Source organism: Anolis carolinensis, chromosome 1, assembly GCF_035594765.1.
Source record: "Anolis carolinensis isolate JA03-04 chromosome 1, rAnoCar3.1.pri, whole genome shotgun sequence".
NCBI lineage: Eukaryota > Metazoa > Chordata > Lepidosauria > Squamata > Dactyloidae > Anolis > Anolis carolinensis.
Genome location: NC_085841.1, coordinates 274,904,727 through 274,927,483, shown reverse-complemented (window position 1 = coordinate 274,927,483; position 22,757 = coordinate 274,904,727). Strand labels below are relative to the sequence as shown.

General features: G+C 40.4%; 1 protein-coding gene across 14 annotated transcripts in view; it reads left to right on the top strand.

Moving 5' to 3' along the window:
- Positions 1-22,757, top strand: part of sbf2 (SET binding factor 2) — a 339,926-nt gene that overhangs the window by 51,461 nt on the left and 265,708 nt on the right. For all 14 annotated transcript variants that reach the window (XM_016993005.2, XM_062978926.1, XM_008106923.3 and 11 more), the window contains exon 2: positions 20,487-20,572. In XM_016993005.2, coding sequence (XP_016848494.2) covers positions 20,487-20,572 — 86 coding nt within the window. The remainder of the gene's footprint in view (positions 1-20,486; positions 20,573-22,757) is intronic.

Here is a 22,757-nt window from a genome sequence, read left to right as displayed (position 1 = left end):
GCCACAGCAGAAAAGGCCCTCTCCCTTGTTCCCACAAGGCGGGTCTGGGATATCGGGAGTGGGGACAGGAGAGCTTCCCCTGATGAGCGAAGGGATCGTGTAGGCTTGTGGTAGGAGATACGGTCACGAAGGTAGATGGGTCCCAAACCGTTTAGGGCTTTATATGTGATGGTATACACCTTGAATTGGGACCGGAAAATAAAAGGCAGCCAGTGGAGCTCCTTGAACAGGGGAGTAGATCTCTCCCTGTAACTCGCCCCCGTAATTAACCTGGCAGCCGAGCGCTGGACCAATTGTAGTTTCCGGGCCGTCTTCAAGGGAAGCCCCACGTAGAGTGCATTACAGTAGTCCAGTCTAGAGGTAACTAAGGCATGGACCACCGTGGTCATTCAAGGTGCATTCCGAGTCCAAACCAGGTCTGTCATTATATCTTGGATCATATAATTATAATTAATGCTGCTATTATTGGTCACCTTCTTTTATAGGTTACCTTCTTCCTTGTGTTAGTATTTCAGCACAAAGCCCAAAGTACAGAGAATCCTCTTAAAAACAGAGGAAAGCTATTTGTGTTTTGGGGAATTTGAACACTATCCATAGTTCTTCTTTTTTGTATTGGTTGTTAGGACCCATATATACTTATGCATTTAATTATGCAAAAATTGTGCAAAAATATTGCAGGACAGCTGAGATTTCTTACATAAATAGTTGATTTGGCAAACACTGTTGAGCTTGGCCTTGCTGGTATTGAGGACAATTATCCTTATCAACTGGCCAACATGCTGCTACTATTTTGGTTACATAAGCCTAGGCAACATGGCTTAATTTCAAATGTATGTAGAGAAGCCAACTTTGTATTAGGAGTGTACCGTGTTTCCCTGAAAATAAGACAGTGTCTTATATTAATTTTTGCTCCCAAAGATGTGCTAGGTCTTATTTTCAGGGGATGTCTTATTTTTCCATGAAGAAGAATTCACATTTATTGTTGAACAAAAAATGAACATTTTTTATATACTGTACAGTAGTTGTCAACACAAACCAGCATAACCAGACAAACTGAATCCTGCCAAGAATTTCTTGTTACTACTGTTATTTCCATGTACAACAATCTATGGTATGTACATTTACTAATCCTGCATGCTCTGGTGTTCTGTTTGGCGGGCATGCTTCCAAACAAAAACTTTGCTAGATTTATTTATTTATTTATTTATTTACAGTATTTATATTCTGCCCTTCTCACCCCGAAGGGGACTCAGGGTGGATCACATTATGTACATATAGGGCAAACATTCAATGCCCATAAACACATCGAACTGAGACAGACAGACAGACGCAGAGGCAATTTAACCTTCTCCTGAGGGGATGTTCGATTCTGGCCACGGGGGGAGCAGCTGCTTCATCATCCACTCCGATGGCACTTCCTCATTCCAGTTGTAAATTAGTTAAACTTGCCTCCCCACTTTTTTTTTATAAGTGGTACCTTATTTCCTACTTGATAGATGCAACTATCTTTCGGGTTGCTAGGTCAGCAACGAGCAGGGGCTATATTTTATTTTTTTAATTGACGGGTGCTCACCCTGCCATGGGCTGGCCTCGAACTCATGACCTCATGGTCAGAGTGATTTATTGCAGCAGCTGTTTACCAGCCTGCGCCACAGCCCGGCCCCTTATTTTCAAGGGATTTCTTATTTTCAGGGAAACGGTATAATAATGTAGAAACCTCACAAATTCTGTTTTATGGTTGTCATACATCTTTATACAATAAATAAAAAACAGTGGGACTAACTTTAACATAAGTTATTGCTTTTTAGATACAAATAGGTCTTATTCAGGTATTCTGGGAAAGGCTTAATGAAACACGAAGAAGAGGAGAGAGGCTTTCCTGCCCTTTCCATTTTCAGCTTGATTTATGTTGGACTAACTTAAGTACCTATCAATGTCTGGGTTAGGTCTTTTGTAACGCTATTTATAAGAAATAGTCATAATTAATAATAAACAAAAGTTCTATGGCATTTTGAAACTCATTAATGAGTGAGTGCTGTGCATCCCAAGTGCTTAATGGAAAGGGGCAGCAATGGTGATAGGAAACAGAATTTATATGGCTTTAATTTATAATCTCTTTGAGTCCCCTTTGGGGAGATAAAGCAGGGTATAAATAAATATAATAATAATGATAATAATTATAATAATAGAAGACAATGTAGATGAGAAACTATTGTTCCCATCAGGAAGTTCCCATCTTCCTGAGTTTACTTCAGTCCACACAGATTAAGCAGGAAAATAAGCACTTAAATTGGGAAGGCTTGTTATTAGCAACCTGGTGACTGAATTTGTAGCTGCACAATCTCAGTGTAATTTAGTGATTAAGTGATTTAGATAAGAACTTTAATTTTAAGATCTACCTGAACTAGGAAATGCAAAGCATCAAGAGTGCTGCTAGTAAAAGATTGTGTTTCAGGTTCTAGAATAAACTGCTTTATGTTGATGGCATCTTGAATATTACACATTTCTGGTAAAGTTGTGTCATCAATAAAGTTTAAGAGTTGCATGGAAAGTTAATCGTGTGTGAAATTAAATAGACACACAACCTAAATGCTAAGACCAGAACACCTACTGGGTTAGTAATATATCTGTTCTTTAGCACAAAAAGTACTCATTTTCTCCCAAGTACATTCTAGTTGGAATGAACATTCAATTCTTGCAGGTGGCTCTCATTCCCTGATACATTTCAATGTGAAGACTTTTAGTCCTGTCCCCTGACTTCCCTTGGGACCTTAGGTCATAGTCTATAAATTTTGAAAGACCTAGCAGTTCTAATCTTGAGGTCTTTTGGGACCTAAGAGTGGATTGTTGGCAGGATTTCTTTTTATTGTACCGCTTAAAACTATTCTGGAAGCATTTGACTATATTGTGTCACTGGCAAATGAACAGCTCTGTTGTCTGAAATTGCTGTGAATGCTGGGTGTAATTATGTTTACCAAACTATATGTTTAAGCCAGGAGTAGATTGCAGGGTATACTTCAGAAGTTGGGGACAGTGTTATTCTCAGCTAGCATGACCAAAAAGTGTATGGGAGTAGTGGTTCGAAGCATCCGGAAGGCACCACATTATCTATCTATCTTTAAATTGATCTGGATTTTTAATACATCTGGATGATTATATATTGGCGGAAGTTTTCAAATCCTGTTCTTAAACAATAGCAAGAATAAAATTAAACTTCTGAAACTGCGAGTAGTAGATTCAATTACGAATGGGTTTGTTGCTGTTAACTGCGGTTGACTTGGACTTACGGCAGTCCCATGAATAAGAGAACTCTTGATTTCAAGCCATGGCATGCTTGATTGAGTCTATCTGTCTGGAAGGCAATCTTTAGCTTTCATATTTTTCTAGAGAAGTCATGATTTGCCCAAAGTACAACAGTCCTAATTTAATCTTTTTGGCTTCTAGGGAGAATTCAGGCTTGATTTATTACCTCCAGCACCACATTTAAAGTGAGTTGATTTTCTTCCTGTCAGCTTTCTTCAATGTCCAGCTTTCAAAGCAACATCTAGAAATGGGAACTACAATTGAAAGGACATTCCTAACTTTGGCATTCAATATGTATGACATGTTAAGCAAAGAAGTTAGAGAGATAGCGTGATAAAATGCAGTCTTGCCTGACCCCCTTGCCAATTCCACTTCTCTGTATTCTTTCATAGCAGTAGCAGGACAGCTGTTTGGGCTTGTCATGTGTTTTTGTGTGGTGGTGATTCAGCCTCAAGGATGGAACTGAGGGATGTCCACCTCACCTTAAAGTTTTGATGAGAGTAAAATGACTGCTTGCTCGCATTACATACTAGTACGCAGATTCCTTTCTCCTTCTCCCCCCACTCATGTGAAAGGACTGGTCTGTGGAAATCAAGTTCCAGTCATTATATCATTTATTGTTCTGTACAGACAGAAGAGGAAACAACTTTGAAAACTACTGGGTGAAATTCAACACTATATTCCTGCAAGCATACAGTGCTTAATGTGTTCTAGGACCTCATCACATTGAGATGGGAAAGTGCGGGTGACTGTCCTCTAGATTGTCAGCCATCCTGTTTTGAGTTCTGCCTCCACATCACACTCACACGTGGAAACCTGGGAGCTGACAAAGTATTCATCTTACATTCATCACATTTTTAATGATGGGAAACTACAATATCCAAAAGCCAAGAGATCCCTTCCCCTGTACAAAACCTCTTACATTAAAGAAGACTGACACCACTTTAAAACCTTTCCATAGGATAAAATTGCCTTGCTTCAAAGTAAAGCGGACCCATAGCACCACGTTAAAACCTCTTCTTTCCATGGGATAAAATTGCCCTGCTCCAAACTATGATAAAGGAGACCCAGTGCATCACATTAAAACCTCTTCTTTCCATGGGATAAAATAGCTCTGCTGAAAACCCCTTATGATAAAGGAGACCCAGTGCACCAATGTAAAACCTCTTCTTTCCATGGGATAAAATAGCCCTGCTGGAAACCCCATATGATAAAGGAGACTGACTGGGCAGACAATGAAACAGGATGGGAAACTTAGATGGTTCCTATCCCAACTACTTTTCAGCTGGAACCATGAGAGCAATGCGCAATAGGAGGTAGGAGCTCTAAACACGATTGCTGGCCTGTGTTCAGAGTTCCTTTCTCTCAGGACATTTTTGCCTCTTTTCAACCCCAGAAGTAGTTTCACGTCATGTGTTCAACTCTGTGTCTCTCCATGCTTGAGAAGAGGCTGAAGTGTCCCATGACAGGAAATTTCTCAATTTCGTGAGGTCCCTGAATAGGATTGCGGGAGTTCCCTGCTTTCAGGGTACTTCTGCCTCTTTTCCACCACTGAGGGCTATGCATGATGGCTGGAAGTAGTTTAACATCATGTGATGTGCTCCGTGCCTCTCCATGCTTGACAAGAGGATGAAGTGTCTTACAGCGGGGACATTTCTCAATGTGACGAGGTCCCTAATGAATTAGTGTTTGGAGTCTTGTATGCAATGTAACATTTTTGAGCTCATAGTTACTATTGTCTCAGAAGAATTTTAATTTCTGTAAAGTGTAGATCCATCTGCTGCACAGCTTCTTTGTTGGTCTTTTTAAAAACCAAGACAGATTTAAAGTGTTTTGCTTCAGTATCTGTTATATGCAAGACTTTTGTTTATGTTGTATGTTCAAACCTCATTGCTAAACTTATCAGCTGACCCTGAGAAGATTTTTGCTTATTCTTGTGCAATGCTGCATTCCCTACTAATTAGACTCATCCGACATTCTGGTGCCTTTTGAACTTATCAAAGATTTGAAAAAACACATTTGGTTTTAAATGATTTTTGAAGAGTAGAAGTTGCATTCTTACCCACCCTTCAGCAATCATTCACATTAGCCTATGATATACTGGGGTTTTTCATACACTTCAAAAGTATATTACAAACACCAAAAACAGTTTTTTTTCACATAAGAATTTGTGATATGGCCCATGTGCATCTTTTAAGGAGCAAGTATCTTCACCTTCTCATTGATATACAGATTATCCATAAGTGAACACAATGTTTTTAAACATCCAGTTTTTCCTGATACATCTCCCATGATTAAAACATGGGTCTGTAAAGCTTGAGCATAGGACTATCACTCTGGAGCAATGTTTCTCAAACTCTGCTCCTCCAGGTGTTTTGTACTTTACCTCCCACAATTCCTAACAGCTGGTAAGTTGGCTGGGATTTCTGGGAGCTGAAGTCCAAAACACCTGGAAGAGCAGAGTTTGAGAGGCACTGCTCTGGAGACCAAGGTTTAATTTCCTATTCAACCAGGGAAATCCATTGGGTGACCTTGGGCAAGTCATATTCTGTCAACTTCCGTGGAAGGCAAAGACAAATCCCCTCTGAACAAATTTTGCTAGGAAAACTTTGTGATAAGTTTGTCAGAAATGACTTGAAGGCACACAACAACAACAAAAATTCCATTTGAAGGTTTCAACGTTGATCTCATGGCTACTTTTAATAGAATAATGACGAATGTCAATACAAACAAACAATGAGGGAAATGGGACCAGAAAGTCTGTTAATTAGAAGAGATGCCTATTTTATATTCTTTTCAGAGTGTGTAGTTTTCCTAATCACATGCATATTAAAGGTGTCTGTGTGACTTGTCTGGGATGTATTATTGTGAGATAGTACCATTTTATGGCTCTGGTTTATGATGTGTCAATGAGGAATAGTCTTCTCATTTGGGGCATTTCGCCATTGGAGGTATAGCTGCTGCCAACATTGCAAATGTTTCAGTACATCTAGAAAGTGTAATAATGTTTTTATATAGAAATTAGCTTTAAAACAATATTAAATCATTGGAAACGTTTTTTCGATGTTCTGTTTATTAATACCTTTTCCTACCTCCTAAACTGATTTTTTGTTCTTGTTTTTTTCAGTTTTCTTTTGCAGAGCCAATCATAATTTATGTTGTTTAAGATGTTTGTGATGCACTAGTTCAAAGATGAACTTCATATTCATTGAAGATATGTGATGTAACTTAGATATGTTTTATATACATTTTGTTCTCCCTATCAGTGTTTCCTGCTGAAATCTTTCTTAACTTTTTTTTAAAATTGGCTTTGGAAAAATCTGTCTTTTCCATTTACACAGTTATGTCTTGTCTAATTAATGATTTTCTCTTTTCACCAAAGAATTAAATAACAAAAGATGTAACACAAGCATCTGCTTGTCCAGTTTTGATGGATTTGTTTCAGTTGGTGCAGCCTGAGGATGTGGACAAGATCCTTTGAGAGGCGAGGGCAACCACATGCATCCTAGACCCCTGCCCATCCTGGCTGATAAAGGAAGCCAGAGGAGTTTGAAGGTGGTGGTTAGTGCCTCCCTACGGGCAAGATTCCAGCCAGCTTAAAAGAAGCTTTAATAAATCAGCTGTTGAAGAAACCATCTCTAGACCCCACTCTGTTGAACAACCTTTGGCCTGTGTCTAGTCTTCCTTTTTTGAGCAATGTCCTGGAACGTGTGGTGACCTTGCAACTCCAGAGATTCTTGGTAGACACTGATTATCTAGATCCAGTGCAGTCTGGCTTTAGGCCAGGTCATGGAACTGAAATACCCTTGGTCGCCTTAGTGGATGATCTGCGTAGGAAACTTGACAGGGGGACTGTGTCCCTGTTGGTTCTCCTGGACCTCTTAGCAGCCTTTGATACCATAGACCACAATATCTTTTTTGGGTGCCTCGTGGGAATGTAGCTTGGAGATACTGTTTTGCAGTGGCTCCGACACTTCCTGGAGGACCGTTCCCAGAAGGTGTTGCAGGGGGACACCTGCTCGGCCCCACAACGTTTGTCTTGTGGGGTCCCGCAGGGTTCAATACTGTCTCCCATGATGTTTAACATATACATGAAGCTGCTGGGAGAGATCATCTGGAGTTTTGGAGTTGGTTGTCATCAGTATGCAGATGGCATCCAACTCTACTGCTCATTTCCATCTACTGCTAAGGAAGCTGTTCTGCTCCAGAACCGGTGCTTGGTGGCTGTGACGGTCTGGATCAGGGCAAACAAATTGAAATTGAATCCAGAAAAGATAGAGGTACTTCTGATCAGTCATAAGGCCGAACAGGTTATAGGGTTGTAGCCTGTGTTGAACAGGGTCACACGCCCCCTGAAGACGCAGGTTCACAGCTTGAGAGTGATCCTGGATTCATTGCTGAGCCTGGAAGCTCAGGTTTTGGCAGTGACCAGGGGAGCTTTTGCACAATTAAAGCTTGTGCGTCAATTGTGCCCATACCTTGGGAAGTCAGACTTGGCTGTTGTAGACCATACTGTGGTTACATCCCGTATAGACTACTGCAATGAGCTCTACATGGGGTTGCCTTTGGAGTCTGTTTGGAAATTACAATTGATCCAACAGGCAGCAGCCAGATTACTAACTGGAGCAGGGTACAGGGAGCACACAACCCGCCTGTTGCCCCAGCTCCATTGGCTGCCAATCTGCTACCGAGCACAATTCAAAGCATAATTTAGCCTATAAAGCCCTAAGTGGTTCCAGCCCAGCTTACCTGTACAAATATATCTCTCTCTATGAAACATCTTGGAGTTTAAGATTGTCTGGGGAGGCCCTGCTCCCAGTCCCGCCCCCTTTGTAAGTGCGACTGGTGGGGACGAGAGACGTGGCCTTCTCAGAGGTGGCTTCTCGGCTATAGAACTCCCTCCCCAACAAAATTAGATCAGCCCCCTCTCTCCTGGTCTTTAGAAAAAAAGTAAAATCTGGTTATGGGACCAAGCTTTTGGGCAGTAAGCAATAGAATGAATGATCAGGTTTATGTGCAACAGATAGGATATTCGAAAAGGCCTGGACAACAATTGCCGAATTATGTGATTTTAATGTTATATTGATATGTTTTAATTCTACGATTTAATGTTAAATGATGTTTTATGATTTAATCGATTATTGTATGTTACTATTATTGTGTTAGGTCTTTGGATGTAAGGCATTTACTTTTGCCATTAATTATGTTGGAAACTTCTTTGAGTCCCTGTTGGGGGGAGTAAAGCAGTATACAAATCAAGTTAATTAATTAATTAATTAATTAATTAAACTATTTGTACCCAAGACATTAAATACAGAGTTAAAAATAAATGCCACTTTATTGTGTTATTCATGTCTCTTCAGGGAAAGAGGCACAGTTTATCACGGTTCTCATTAATTTGGAATGTAAGTTGCAGTAACAGTTTGCTCATGGAATTTAAAGGGCAGGCTGGAGATGGCATGTGACCTTTAATAGCAGAGATTTATATTAGAAGGGGACTGAGGTTCAGGAACCAGAAAGCTTTGCCAGAATGTCAATGTTTGTGTGAGCTATTTAAACCAAAGAGATTTCGATTAATATTGTAGTTGCGGATGAGTGGATGGAACCACAGAATTTTCATCAAAGTGTGTTTAATATAAATGATATGTCCGCAAACATAAAACATACAGTGACCTAGTATTATGTATGGGAAAGGTAGCTTTTAGATAGCAGTTCCAGTATTTCTATGTATATAAAACAAAAACTCATCTAATTATGATCCTGATCAGATCAATACTGTGTTTCTTGTAGATACCATTTTTTATATACATTTAAAAAATCTTGTCTTAAAATTACATTCATCTTAATTTAAGGTAGTGAAAATTATGTATGTTTATGTTGTGTATTATTCCTCCATTTTGCTTTTTCTCATGTTTAGATGATTAAATTAAATATAACAAATGTGGTGCAAATTGAGCATCCTTTTTTCCAGAAACATGAAAGATTCCAAAACCAGAATTTTTTTGAGGAAATAGGTTAGTTATACATTCAGCTCCCACTGAGTTTTTCTCAAAGAGCTCTTGCTCTTCCACATTCTGACATTTGATGAGGGGAAATGAAGCAGGAAGAGGACTCTGAGCTCTTCCTCTGTATTTATAAAACCCTCTGCAAAAAGCAGGTGTCAGGGGAGGGAGAGCTGCTGATTTGCAGGCAGGGCCGGCCCAAGGCAATTTTCAAGTGTGGGCGAACAGAATTTTGACACCCCCCAAACAAATCACTGAAAAATAAAAGCGTTGGATAAGCGAAAACGTTGGATAATAAGGAAGGATTAAGGGAAAGCCTAAATAAAGAACAACACTCTGAAAACGGGAAATCCAGACAGGAAACAATCAGGGCCAGATAACTCCTCCCAACCAAGGATGCCCCAGAGAGGAAGCAGCCAGGCTCTGAATCTGCAAGGCCATTAAATGCTAATCAAGCTGGCCAATTGTAACATTCATACTAGACTCAAACAGACAAGAGCTCTTTCTCCCACCCTGGACTTTCTGCAGATATATAATCCCCACTTACCTAGCTTCCAACAGACCTCAGAACCTTTGAGGATGCTTGCTATAGATGTGGGTGAAACGTCAGGAGAGAATGCTTCTGGAACATGGCCAGGCAGCCTGAAGACCTGGCCTTGAGGGCGAAGGCCAGAACAGGCCGCAGCCGCAGAGGCAGGAAGGCCTCTTACCTGCCAGGGCCTCTGGCAACCGTCCCGAGGCAGGCAGCAGGACCGAGTGGTAAACCGGTGCCGAGATGGGTGGCCACTTGCGCCATGCACTTGGACCTGCCCCGCCTCTGGCGGATGGGCGAGATGGGCAGGCCACACTCTCTGACCACTGCGCATGTGCCATGTGGCCACTTGGCGCATGCACAATGGTCAGAGAGGGTGCCCCGCTCATCTCGCCCATCCACCAGAGGCGGTCAGAATAGTGAGATGGGTGGGGTGCCCTCTTCGACCACTGCACATGTGCCAAGCGGCCGCATGGTGCATGCGCAGTGGTTGGAGAGGGTGCCCTGCCCATCTTGCTCATCTGCCAGAGGCAGGGCGGGGCCAAAGACATGCGCCAGAGGTGGGGCAGGGCCAAGCGGCCGCATGGCGCAAGCGGCTGCCCATCTCGGCGCTGGTTTACCGCTCGGTCCTGCCACCTGCCTCAGGATGGGTCGCCAAAGGCATGTAAGAGGCCTTCCTGCCTCTGCGGCCTGGCCTGGCCTCCATGGGGGCAAGAAGGCCACGCCTGGGCGGAGGTGCCTCAGCAGTACCCCCCTAGAGAATGGCGCCTCAGGCAACTGCCTAGCTCGCCTAATGGTTGAACCACCCCTGCTTGCAGGTTGGGTTGCTGACTTGAAGGTTGCCGGTTCGAATCCAACCCAGGGAGACCACGGATAAGCTCCCTCTATCAGCTCCAGCTCCATGCGGGGACATGTGAGAAGTTTTCCACAAGGATGGTAAAAACATCAAACATCTGGGTGTCCCACTGAACAATGTCCTTGCAGATGGCCAATTCTCTCACACCAGGAGTGACTTGCAGTTTCTCAAGTTGCTTCTGACACAGAAAAAAAATGGCAGTACTTAAGAGTCAGTCAAGAGAAAGATTAGATTCAAACACCAGAAGAAACTGCTTTAGCTTTAAGATGTGCTTCCTGCCACAGTGGAACTAGAGTGTGAATCAAGTCTTCCACTCCAGGAGGAATAGCTGATCCCTACTGACAGCAGTTTCAGAGAAAAAAGGAAGCAGATGAAAAGCAGCATAAAAAGGCTGCTGGGGCCCAGCCCCATCCAGGCCTGGCCAATGAGATGGCGAGGTCAGGTCTGCTGCCAATTGGCCAGCTGGCCGAGCGGCGGGAACCTTCTTGCCATGCAGGGGGCTTCTGGGAGGAAGCTCTCTGCCAGCGTCATGTTCCTCCGGGGGACACCCATCCCCGCAACGGTTCTGACCAGGTAAGTTGGGCAAGCCATATGATGAAGAAGGGCTGTGACTTATGCCTGCGCTAAGCCTCTCTAGGCCTTCTCAACTGACAACAGAGTATCATTAGATAGTGTAGACCTATAGCTCTGACGTTATCACTTTTCTTCTGCTGTGTGGTTCTTAACATCTTTTCCTGATGAAAAATCCTTGACTGTTTTGTGCTTTTTGGTTAATCCAATAAAGGTATTATCATTTTGTGGTTTTGTTTAGTTTTTGCATTTTGTTGTATGGTCAACATAGCTGCCCCTGAATATGTTTCATCCTCATAGTGCCTATTAAGAACAAAATTGTGTTTCCTATACTGATACATTAGTAAACCTCCAATTTCTTTAACATTTAAAACATACACCATATTTGACTTAATCATATGGATTTAAGAGTTTTAGTAGATGGAATCCTTCTTTAAATGCAAAGCAGTTCTGCTTGTATGAGGGGGAAGGTTTTGGTTACCCTTCCTTCTGCCCTCCAGGATTAGCTGTCCTTAAAAATATGGCTTTGGAATCAAAGAGATTAAATTAGCCGTGACTGGACAGAGTGGGCTAGACTTGTTTTGCTGTATGCCACAAATGTCACAATTAGACATGATGTCTTGTTCAGCAATACTAGGAAAGATATTTGTTTATTTGTTTAGAATATGTGTACTCCGTTCTCTAGTCAAATAAGCTCCCAAATTGGCTTACAATTTGTTAATTTAACAGTTCCCTACTCTCATCCTATGTAAGGCACAGCACACAAAGAAAAGAGAATAATATTGAGGGAGAGAACAAAATCATGCAGATTATTCCTGTTCTTCTCTCCCTCTGTACAATCATTTGTGTTTGATGCAAGTAATCACAATTAAATAAACATTATGAAATTAGTAAAACAAGGTACTTATTCAAAATGCATAAAATAGGGTTACATGATTCTGTTCTTGTATTACAGCTCTTGGAAGAGAGAGAAAAGTATTTTTATATGTGCACTTGTTTGAGAATCATTCATAAAACTAACACAAATCCATAACTTCCTCAATTATTCTATAATTTAATGATATATGTAAATAATATTTCAGTGAAATGGGAGGGGGTGATCTGAAAGATTGCTTTTGATTTACTCTATTTGGGAATATTCCAAGAAATGTATGCTTTAAATACTACATTAATATAAAACTACAGTCTGGGTAAAAATTAATCTGAGTGGAAACTGATTTTACAGTGAATGAGTCTTTGGAATGTGACCTTCCAATATTTATGAAATATTTTCATTGGTTGCTATCAGTCTCTGCTGAACATAAAACCAGCCTTAATAGTTATAGTAAAAATATAGTATATTGCTAATAAAATGTTTTCTGCTAAGATTGTCTATATTTCCATGTTTAAAAATGTAAAATCACGTATGTATGTACATAATTACAACGAAGAAGAAATGCTATAATTGAGATTCCAGAAAGCCAAAGACCAGCAGATAACTGAAGGACTCCATAGAAGCCAGTTGAACATTGTTAAAGTCAGTGACCCAATGAATTTATGAGAGCTATGAATTTTATTGCAGTTTGTTTTTGAGTTGGTTACATGTGTCTGATAAAAGACTAATAAGAGGCCATTGGAATTTTTTTAAAATTTGGTTTTAATATTGGTTGGCTACACTGAAAAAGAGTAGATCCACTTTGTTGTCTTAAAGCAGGCTTACAAGAAATAACTGACAAGCAGTTCTGTCTTCCTGCTAAATTATAGTCTATTTCTGGTACAATTTCTAACCTTTCCCCCTTCTTCTGATAGGGCAGCATCCCAAATGTGTGTTTCTCTCTCTCAATTCCAGAAGAGTCAGCCAACTTGAGCCTGTGCTACACATTCCACACAGGAGATATGAGGGATTGATGCAATACCAATGCTCAGGCTTACTGTTTATTTCTTCTTCTTCTTCTCTTAATGTTAAAGGACTATAGTGCTTTAATGTGAGAAGAAGAAAAAATGAATGGAGAACTACAGCAATAGTTTGCTGCAGTTTCACTTAGAGTTGAGAAAGTCAGTGAAAAGTAGTGTTATGTTATATTTATACAAAGAAGTTAAAATGCATCCATTAGCTACATTACTTTTAAAAGGTGGGTTTTATTATATTGCTGCACTAAGTATCATGTTGGATGGCATGTGGAAGTTCCTCACTTAATTTTGATCTTTCTGTCCCATTCCTGAATGAGAAACAACTGCATAAATAGTTGAAGATCTCATTTCTCATCTACCTACTCACTCATTGAGAATGAATGAGCGAGTTATATATTATGCATAAACATGATATCCCTTATCCATAATAACTAGAAGTGTTTTGGATTTTAGATTTTTTTTCCAGATTTTGGAATACCTATGTTTGCATATACAGGTCCTTGGTATCTGCTGGAGTTTGGTTCCAGGACCCGCCATCCTAGATTCCAAAATCCATGGACGCTCAACCATCATTATCATTGGCGATCACTCGTGTCCTAGTAGGATTGTCTTCTAAGTGTAGTGTCTTGGTGGTGAGTCCATAGGTGACTGTAGAGACCTATTCTTGACCCTCATGAACACAATGAGGACATCGATTTCCAGGTGTAAGGGTCCCAGTCATGGTTGGCTTGACATGCTTTCTTTTTGTCACGCCCTCCATTCATGCCTCTTCAAATTCTACAGCACTGTTGGTCACAGCTGACTTTCAGTTAGAACGCTCAAGGGCCAGAGCTTCCCAGTTTTCAGTGTCTATGCCACAGTTTTAAAGGTTGGCTTTAAGCCCATTTTTGAATCTCTTTTCCTGGCCACCAACATTCCATTTTCCATTCTTGAGTTGGGAGTATAGTATCTGCATTGGGAGATGGTGATCGGATATTCGGACGTGGCCAGTCCAGCAAAGTTGTTGCCGAAGGATCATCGCTTCAGTGCTGGTGGTCTTTGCTTCTTCCAGAATGCTGACATTTGTCCACCTGTCTTCCCAAGAGATTTGCAGGATTTTTTGGAGGCAACGCTGGTGGAATCATTCCAGGAGTTGAGTGTGACGTCTGTAGACTGTTCACATTTCGCAGACATTCAACAGAGTTGGGAGGACAATATCTTTATTGTTGGAATTCAACCCCACACTGTCCAAGTCTGCAGGCCTCAATGAGGAACAGTTATTTAGCTTTAGAATTAAATGAGGGAATCCCCCCCTAACTCCTAAATGTAAATTGGAATGTATCGATTTGTCCTTTCTCTCTCTTTCTGCTCCCATCCTGCCCAGCCCTAAGTTATTGTTTTGGTTTTTTCCATATAGCCCCAGCCCTATAGTCTGCATTTTGCACAAGCCCCTGCCCTGTCCTCTCGAATCTGAACATGCCCACTTTTTCCAGCTACTGGTTGTTGAAGTTGGTTGATTATCTATTTTTATGATGTTTCTACGTTCTCATTTTAATTGTTTAAATTATATAGTTTACTTGCTATATGTGTGTAATTGTGTTTTATCTTGTAATCCTTGTTTATGCTGGTCTTGGTCCCCATGTAAGCCACCCCGACTCCCTTTGTGGAGATGGTGGTGGGATATAAGAATAAAGTTATTATATCATCATCATCATCATCATCATCCTGACTGGTGATACAGAATGGATACTCTTCAGGTTGCATGCCTTTATTTGAGTCTTTCACGTTTTCATCTTTGCATTCTGACCTCTCTCTACTCTCTGTGTTTGAAGAGATGTAGTGTTTGGAGGTTTTTCTTCTTGTTTTTGGAACTTAGAAGTTATGGAATTAGAGAGAAGCTTAGACCCAATTCTTTCCTATCAAGAAATGTAGTTCTTTTTAAAAAAATAAACAAACCTTTTTGTAACTTTAAAGATTGAACTCTGCATTTTTGCCTGCTAAGCTCAAAATTCTTTTGCAGCCACACAATCCTTCACCTTTCTGCTTGCTATAAGCTGACTATTCAATTAAGTATCCTATTTGTATTTTTGGATACTCTGCTATTTTTTGGAGAATTCCCTAACATTTATAAACAATCACCTTGGTTTTTCTACAAATGTCCCAATCCCCAAACACTTTCTGCTTCATTCAGAAAAAACGCTGCACTCACAGAGCTCGGACTGTTGTATTTCAGTGTCAATATTGACTTTTGTGGAGAGGTGGCTGCCAAGGTAGCCGAAATTGTCAGTGTTTTCTAAATTGCACCATTAAGCTGTATTTCCAACATTGCAGAGGGATTGGCTGGTGCCTGCTGAAAGAGCACTTTGGTTTTCTCGGATTTTTGGGAGGATGATCCAGAAAGCACTGCGATTCACTGTGTTGCATGCCTTTGCAAAGTCAATGAATGCCATGTACAGAGGTTGATTTTGTTCCCTGTGTTTTTCTTGGAGCTGTTATGCAGTGAAGATCATATCCAGTGTTCCTCTGGAGGGGTGGAAACCGTTCTGGGAGGATGTCTTCTGAAATAGGTAAAACGTGGTTTATAAGGGTTCTTGCCAGGATTTTTCCAGCAGAGGTTAGAAGGGAAATACCTCAAGAGTTTCCACAATCTGTTCTTTCCCCGTTCTTGAAAAGAGTGATGATGGTGGCATCTTTTCTCAGTCGCCCACACTTTTTCAGTGAGCTGGTGGAGTTATTTTGTCAGCTCAGGTCCACCTTCTTTAAAGATTTCAGCAGGGATCCCATCAGGTCCACTGGTTTCATTGTTTTTTAGTTGGTTGGTGCCTTTGCCATCAATCCTCCAAACTAGACAATGCGGCAAACTCACCCCTGGTTTGTTGTTGCGGAATTTGTGAGAGAACCTCTTCGGCCACGTTGGAGCTGCGGTTAAGGAGGTTGTGGTAATGCTCTTTCCAACATAGTGCAATTGATATTTTATCTTTCAGAAGTTCAGTTCCATCTGATGAGCTTAGAGGACATATGCCATGATTTCTTGGTCCATAGATAGCTTTTGTGGCGTTAAAGAATCCCCGTGCATCATAGATATCTGCAAGGTGTTGGATTTCTTAAACCTTTTTTGTCTACTAGTTGTTTGTGAGTTCTGGTCCTTCTTTGAACCTCAACTTTTGCACTGGCATAGATCTTTTTCTTGGCAGCACAGTTTGTGTCTCTCTGCCATATTTGGAAGGCTTTCCTTTTCTTATCAATTAACTGTTGGATCTCGTTGTCATTTTCATCAATCAGTCTTGATGTTTCTTAGTTTGGTATCCAATGATTTCTTCGCAGGCTGTGATGATGGAGGTATTCAGTTTATTCTAATGTTCCTCAACATTTTCAGGGTGTTTTAGGGGTAGATGATCCTTGAGTATTGTTTGGAGAAGGGCTTGTTTGGAGGGCTCTTAAAGAGCTTGGGTGTTCCTTTTATGCCTTTCTTTCTTGGAGTCTGCATTTGGAAGTGATCTTCATGGCTATGGTAAATTGGATTAACCTGTGATCTGTCCAGCAGTCATCAGCATCTGTCATGGCTCTTGTGAGGAGCACATCGTGGTGGTCTCTGGCACATATAATTCTGTAGTCTAAGAGGTGCCAATGCTTTGACCGGGGATGCTTCCATGATGTCTTAAGCTTGTTTTTCTTGTGGAAGAGTGTGTTTGTGATGACAAGGTTGAGTTCAGCACACTTGGGGAGAAGCAGGATGCCATTCAGGTTGCTGTTTCCAACCCCATCTTTTTCTATGGTCCCTGGCCACAAGTTAGTCTCATCTAATTTTTGCGTTAGAATCCCCCAGGAGGCAGATTTTGTCTTCCTTTGGCATCTCTGACAAGATAGTATCCAGTTGACAGTAACATTTTTCCTTGATGGAACTTCATCAGTATCTAATGTTCATGCAAAGGCAGTTATGTTGGTTTCCTGTTCATTTTTGGCAAGGTTAATTTGGAAGGTTGAGTGTCGTTTGTTAATGCTGATGGGTGCTTCAGACAGATGCTTCACTAGGTCGATTCTGATAGCAAAGCTGACTCCGTGTATTCTTTGTTCTTCTTCAGGCAGTCCCTTACAGAAGAAGTTGTAACCTCCTTTTTCTTCCTTCAGCTGTCCTCTTGTTCTTCGGGTTTCCTGAAGTGCTGCTATGTTGATGTTATAGTGTCCTAGCTCCCCTACAATAATAGCAGTCCTGCATTCAGGGCATTCACTGTGTTGTCCAACAGTGTCTGTACGTTCCATATTCCAAAGTTCTTTTTTTTTTTTGGCCGTAAGGTGGTGGCCTCTCTGGACGCAGCAGTCCAGTCAGGGATAAGAGAGGCAGACTATGTTTAGGACACCTTTTCTAGCCCCTTCCCCATATGGGGTGAGCAGAGTGAATCCTAAAAAGGCTGCTCAGTCGTAGATACAGCTGCTGGACTACTCAGCTGCCTTGGACCTGAATATCCACCACACATGTGGCAGTCTGTGAGTAGGGGCTTCCAGATTTCACAGTCCTGCCCCCGTCGCCACTCAGTAATCGCCATGCAACCTTTGGAATTTTTGGGGTGTTTTTTCTTGGAAAATGCCTGTGCATGAGTTTTTTTTATGCGTGGAGGTCAGTGCACAGCTGAACAACACACAGACTTCACACAGTGAGGTCCCATCCAGTGGTTAACATGACAACGGTGGCTTCTCATCTGTTGCAGCCTTCTTCCACCTTCAAAGCCATTGTAACATGTACCATGTTATCTTCTGCCTGCTCCGCTGTTGAGGTCTTCAGGTCTTCAGATTGTGCTTGGTCAGGATCCCCCCATGTGGCCCCTTCTGGACCTTTTGAAATTTTTAAGAAATATTTTCTATCCGTGGATGCTTGAATGTATGGATATGGAAGGCTGAATGTGCATGAATATCTTGCAGATGGGATTCAAGCTTAAACATGAAATTAATTTATGTTTCATGTACATCTTATACACATAGCATTTTTAAAAAAATATGCAAGAGACAAAGTTTGTGTACATTGAACTACCAGAAACAAAGATGCTACTTTCTTAGCCACCAACATAGACAGTTTGAGATTTGGGAGCATACATTCAACTTACATAAATATAAAATTGTGATGAATGCTGCAATAAAGTACAGTTTACGAAATGCCCTAACATCCAAACCTTTTGGAGCTATACATTTGACTGTATTTGTGAGGCTGGAGAGAGATGAGAAGATCTGTGAAATGGTGGAAGTCTGCGCTTCCTGCCATTTCACTCATCTTTGTGTCTTTCTCCGTTTGAATGAATAACCAGGAATAGCTTAGTTAATTCCTTGAAGGTGGAAACACGCAGCTGGCAACTTGACAGCTGCTACTGCTGCTGTTACAATGGACTACAATTCTCATCCGCAAAAGACTTGGAAAGGAAGGGCACTGGTTGGGATCTGTGCCCCAGCAAAATGAAGCAGAGGAGAGAAGAAAAGTAGACTTTATTTATTTTTTGACATGGGATTCTCCATCAGATCAAGGCTACAGATGGTCCCCAGGCCTCACCTTGGCTAGGCAGTGGTGGTGATAGAGAAGCGCAGCAACTACCATAACTACTCCTTATGCAAAGTTTGTCTGTGAACTTGGCCACACCATCTCCATCCCTTTCACTCCTCTCCCTGGAGCTGGGGAGTCCAATGAGTGTGTGCTTGCCTATTGTGGTTTACCAACACCTCTGCTACTGCGTTACAACACATAATACACAGGCATCTGTATTATACTCCAATATCTGAAAAATCTAAAATATGGAACACTCTTGGTCCCAAACATTTTGGTTGATGGATATGCAATCTGTATGCTATGCAATGCAGCAGATTTGACATTCACTACAGTTAGTTCTTATTAGTACTGTATGCTTTTAGGCAGTATCTGATCAGTAGTGGTGAAACTGAAACCATACGGGAACTGTGATAGGCACGATTTAAGTTACAATGATTTGAATAGAAGCAAAGGATAAATGAACAGGAAACTATAGAAATACAAAGTTAACATTGTAGTTTGCTGTCACAGCAGTTTTTCCTTCCTGTGCAGTCTGTTTGCATTTTGCGTAACTTGAATTTCCCTATATGTTCTAAGAAGGTTTTTTTGTAAACTACATCTAGGTTAAACCATGAAAATAGGCAGGCAAACATTTTTTTTAGTGTAGAACTGTAAAAAATATAGCAGTGGATAGCGTAGGATTTGCTTATAAACCAGATCATCAGTAGTTGGAAGATGGTTGGAGGATGGTATAGAACAAAATGCACCCCCAAAGCCTCCAGCTAGCATTTTTCTTTTTGGTGATTCTTGCCCACTCTAATACTGCCCCCAAATGGTAATTTGTTCTGTTACTTTTACTCCACAAACCCTGTAAAATATCCAGTCAGAAGTGATGTGATGTCACTTCCGGTTCTCCAGTGTCACATGGCTGAAGACTTACAAGGGGTGTAAATTGTTCTCACTCTTCCATTGCTTTCACCCATGAGACAAAGAGATGCATAAACATATTTTAGGGGAGCAGCCTTCTTGAATTGTCTTTAAATTGTTTTGTAATGAAGTTTTGATTTGTTAGTGTTGTGTTTTTACTGTACTAAAAAGACACTGTATAAAATAAACCTTTATTAATAAAGATCAGTATTAGTTAAAGGAGAATATGATCAGATATTGTGCCAACTCTTTGAAGTGGCTTTACCTATGATATGCTACAACATGAACACACCTTTGACCTCAGTTTGTGGCATTTAATTTTCTCCAAGTTCTAAATTCTGAAATGTAAAAAAAAAAAGTGATGTGGTAGCTGAAGAATACCTTGAAATTATTTTCAATTATGGAGATAGGTATTTCATCAATTATAAAGATAGATACCATGTCATTTTCAAATGAAAGAATAATGGGATAAAAAATTAGGTTATATTTTTCTTCTAATCCTCTACTACATGGGGTGATTAAAATACAGGAGGGGGGATAATTTCCTTTTTTATTTTAACAAATGATGGGATTTCTATCTTCATAACTGAAGCATACTGACTTCATACTGGAAGCATACTAACAGTAATTAGCCAAATAACCTTTTGTGATGGTCACAATATCATGTTAAATACTTCTTTCATTTCATTACATTTATGTGTAGGAGCATATGTCACATATTCTGTAGATCTCAGAGTCAAAGTTGTATGTAAACAGAATTTCTAAAAACAAAATGAATACCTTGAAAGTATTCACCTGTATTGGTTGCTTAAACTCTGCAAGCTTCAACAGTAATTTAGGGTAGGTACGTGTAATCAATATTATATATGTCTTATTCCAAGAGCTTATTCTGTCCCCCCTTACTTTGTCTTTTTGTAGGATCAGGAGAAGGTTTGGGGAAGATTATTCAGAGATTTCCATTAAAGGATTTGGACGACACTCCTTTCCCACAAGGAATAGAGTTGGTAAGTTGGTCTGTTTGTAGCATCTTAAAAACCATATCTTAACATAGGTTTGTTTCAAAATCCAATGTATTGTGTAGCCTATTTTAATGTATGTTATATATCTGTGAATAACTTAAAATGCTCTCAGAATCATCTTTGTCTTGTTACCTGTATGTTACATCAAAATCAATACAGGATCTCTTGGGACATGATTTTCAGAATTTAAAGTCAACAAGGACTTGTGAAGTAATGATAAGTGTCACACAATTCTGCCTTCCTATGTAAAAAACTAGTGGTGGTGTTGGGGGGGAATATTATCATTTTATACTTAAAATATTGAGGAAGTTAAGCATTTAATGGATTGTATTACGTGTCCCATCTCTAGTATGTCCTATCTTTAATATAAATCTTGTGCTCCTTTGAGCATTTCTTGTGCTCCCTTGAGCATTGTTTACGCCATTTATTTTTTGAGTGGGAAGGAAAGAGAGGTATGGTCTAGTTCTTGTGTCATGGTCTAGTTCAGGCATGGGCAGCCAGCTTACCAGCTGTTAGGAATTGTGAGAGTTGAAATCCAAAACATCTGGAGGGCTGAAATTTGTTCATGCCTAGTCTAGTTGCATTGTATAGAAGGAAAAGGCATGTACAGAACTGAGATTCAGTCTCTTGGAACAAGATAGCTGCTGTGACAAGGGGTGCCTTTGTCCAGCTTTGATATGTGTGCCAGCTAGGGAGGACTAATCAACCCACAGTGGCTACCACTGCATTCATTTACTGTTATGTATTCTACCTTGGACTGTCCTTGAAAAGTGTTATAAAATTACAATTAGTGCAAAAAAAGGCAACCACATTTTGGTGGGACATGTACTTTAGAAATCAATATTGTTGCTTCTAGTTCACTTCAGAGCTCAAGATACAGGTTTTGACAGATAAAGTCCTATGAGAACATGGGACCAGGATAAATAAAATACTGTTTCTTCATCCATACACTTACTTGAAATATGAGATCAAACAAAGCCCCTGCTGCATGACCTGCCACCCCAAGAGGCTACAATAGTGAGCAAATATGGCTGGATTCTCTCTGTGCTGTTACCCTGGATGTCAAGTCTGTCAGAAAACAGGCTCCTAAGAATATATTATTTCACACTGTTATTGGACCTTACAGCCTTGTCTATTTTAAGTGTGTGTGGCTTTTCAATTTTTTAAAACATTTTATTGTATTTAAAATTCTTCTACTTGTTTTTATTTAACATATAAATATTTTTTTCTGTTGTATGTCGCCTTGGACTATCCTAGTGGACTGAGAGATGAAAACAAAAAAAACAACAGTTTGTTTGTTCCCATTTTTCCCATTGGGAACTGTAAAGAAAGGGTGATTCGTGTGGACTAGAAGCTAATGTTCTTACTTGTATTATATTAGTAAACATGTTGAGTTTAGTATTGTGCACTGGATGCCATAATTACATTTTTAAAGTATGTGCCATCACATTTCCACATTGTTTTTTGCAAAGGAGAAAAAGAGGACTCTGGATTCTGCCTACTATCAATTTCAAGCAACGTTAACAGTGCTATCAAAACAGCAGTGACCATTAGTGGCCATTTAGGTGTGTCTTTTTTTAAAAAATTGTTTTTATTGAGAGTTTCCTTTACAAACACATAGACTAAACTAGGGGAAAAATGGGTAGGATAGGAGGGGAGGAGAGGAAGTGATTTTGGGTACAGTGGAAGGGTGGGGTGGGGTGGGGTGGGAGAGGGTTGTGGAGACGTATACGGAAGGGGTTAACAGTTGGGTAAAAACATTGGGGGGTGGGTAGGGTTGTCTTCATACTTCTTGATATGTTACTAACTTCTTATTTTCCTTTCTTCAAGTAGTCCTCAAAACATGACCAGTCTGTAGCTTTCAACGCTCTGCCGTTGCTTCTTCTAATAAAAAAGGTTCATTTATCCATGTCCTTTATTTCCAACAATTTATCTATCCAGGATTCTTTCGTAGGGGCTTTTTCGGATTTCCAATGTTTCACTAGCACCATTCTTGCTGCCATGATAAAGAAAGTAAAAAGTTTATCTGTGTTAATACTAATTCTAGTTTGAGGGTCATAAAGCCCTAGCAGGAGAAGCTCAGGTTTAAACTCAAATTTAGTTTGTAGAATTTTACTTTCTTATAGGATTATTGCTCAATATTTTTGTATTTTCCTACAGCTCCACCACA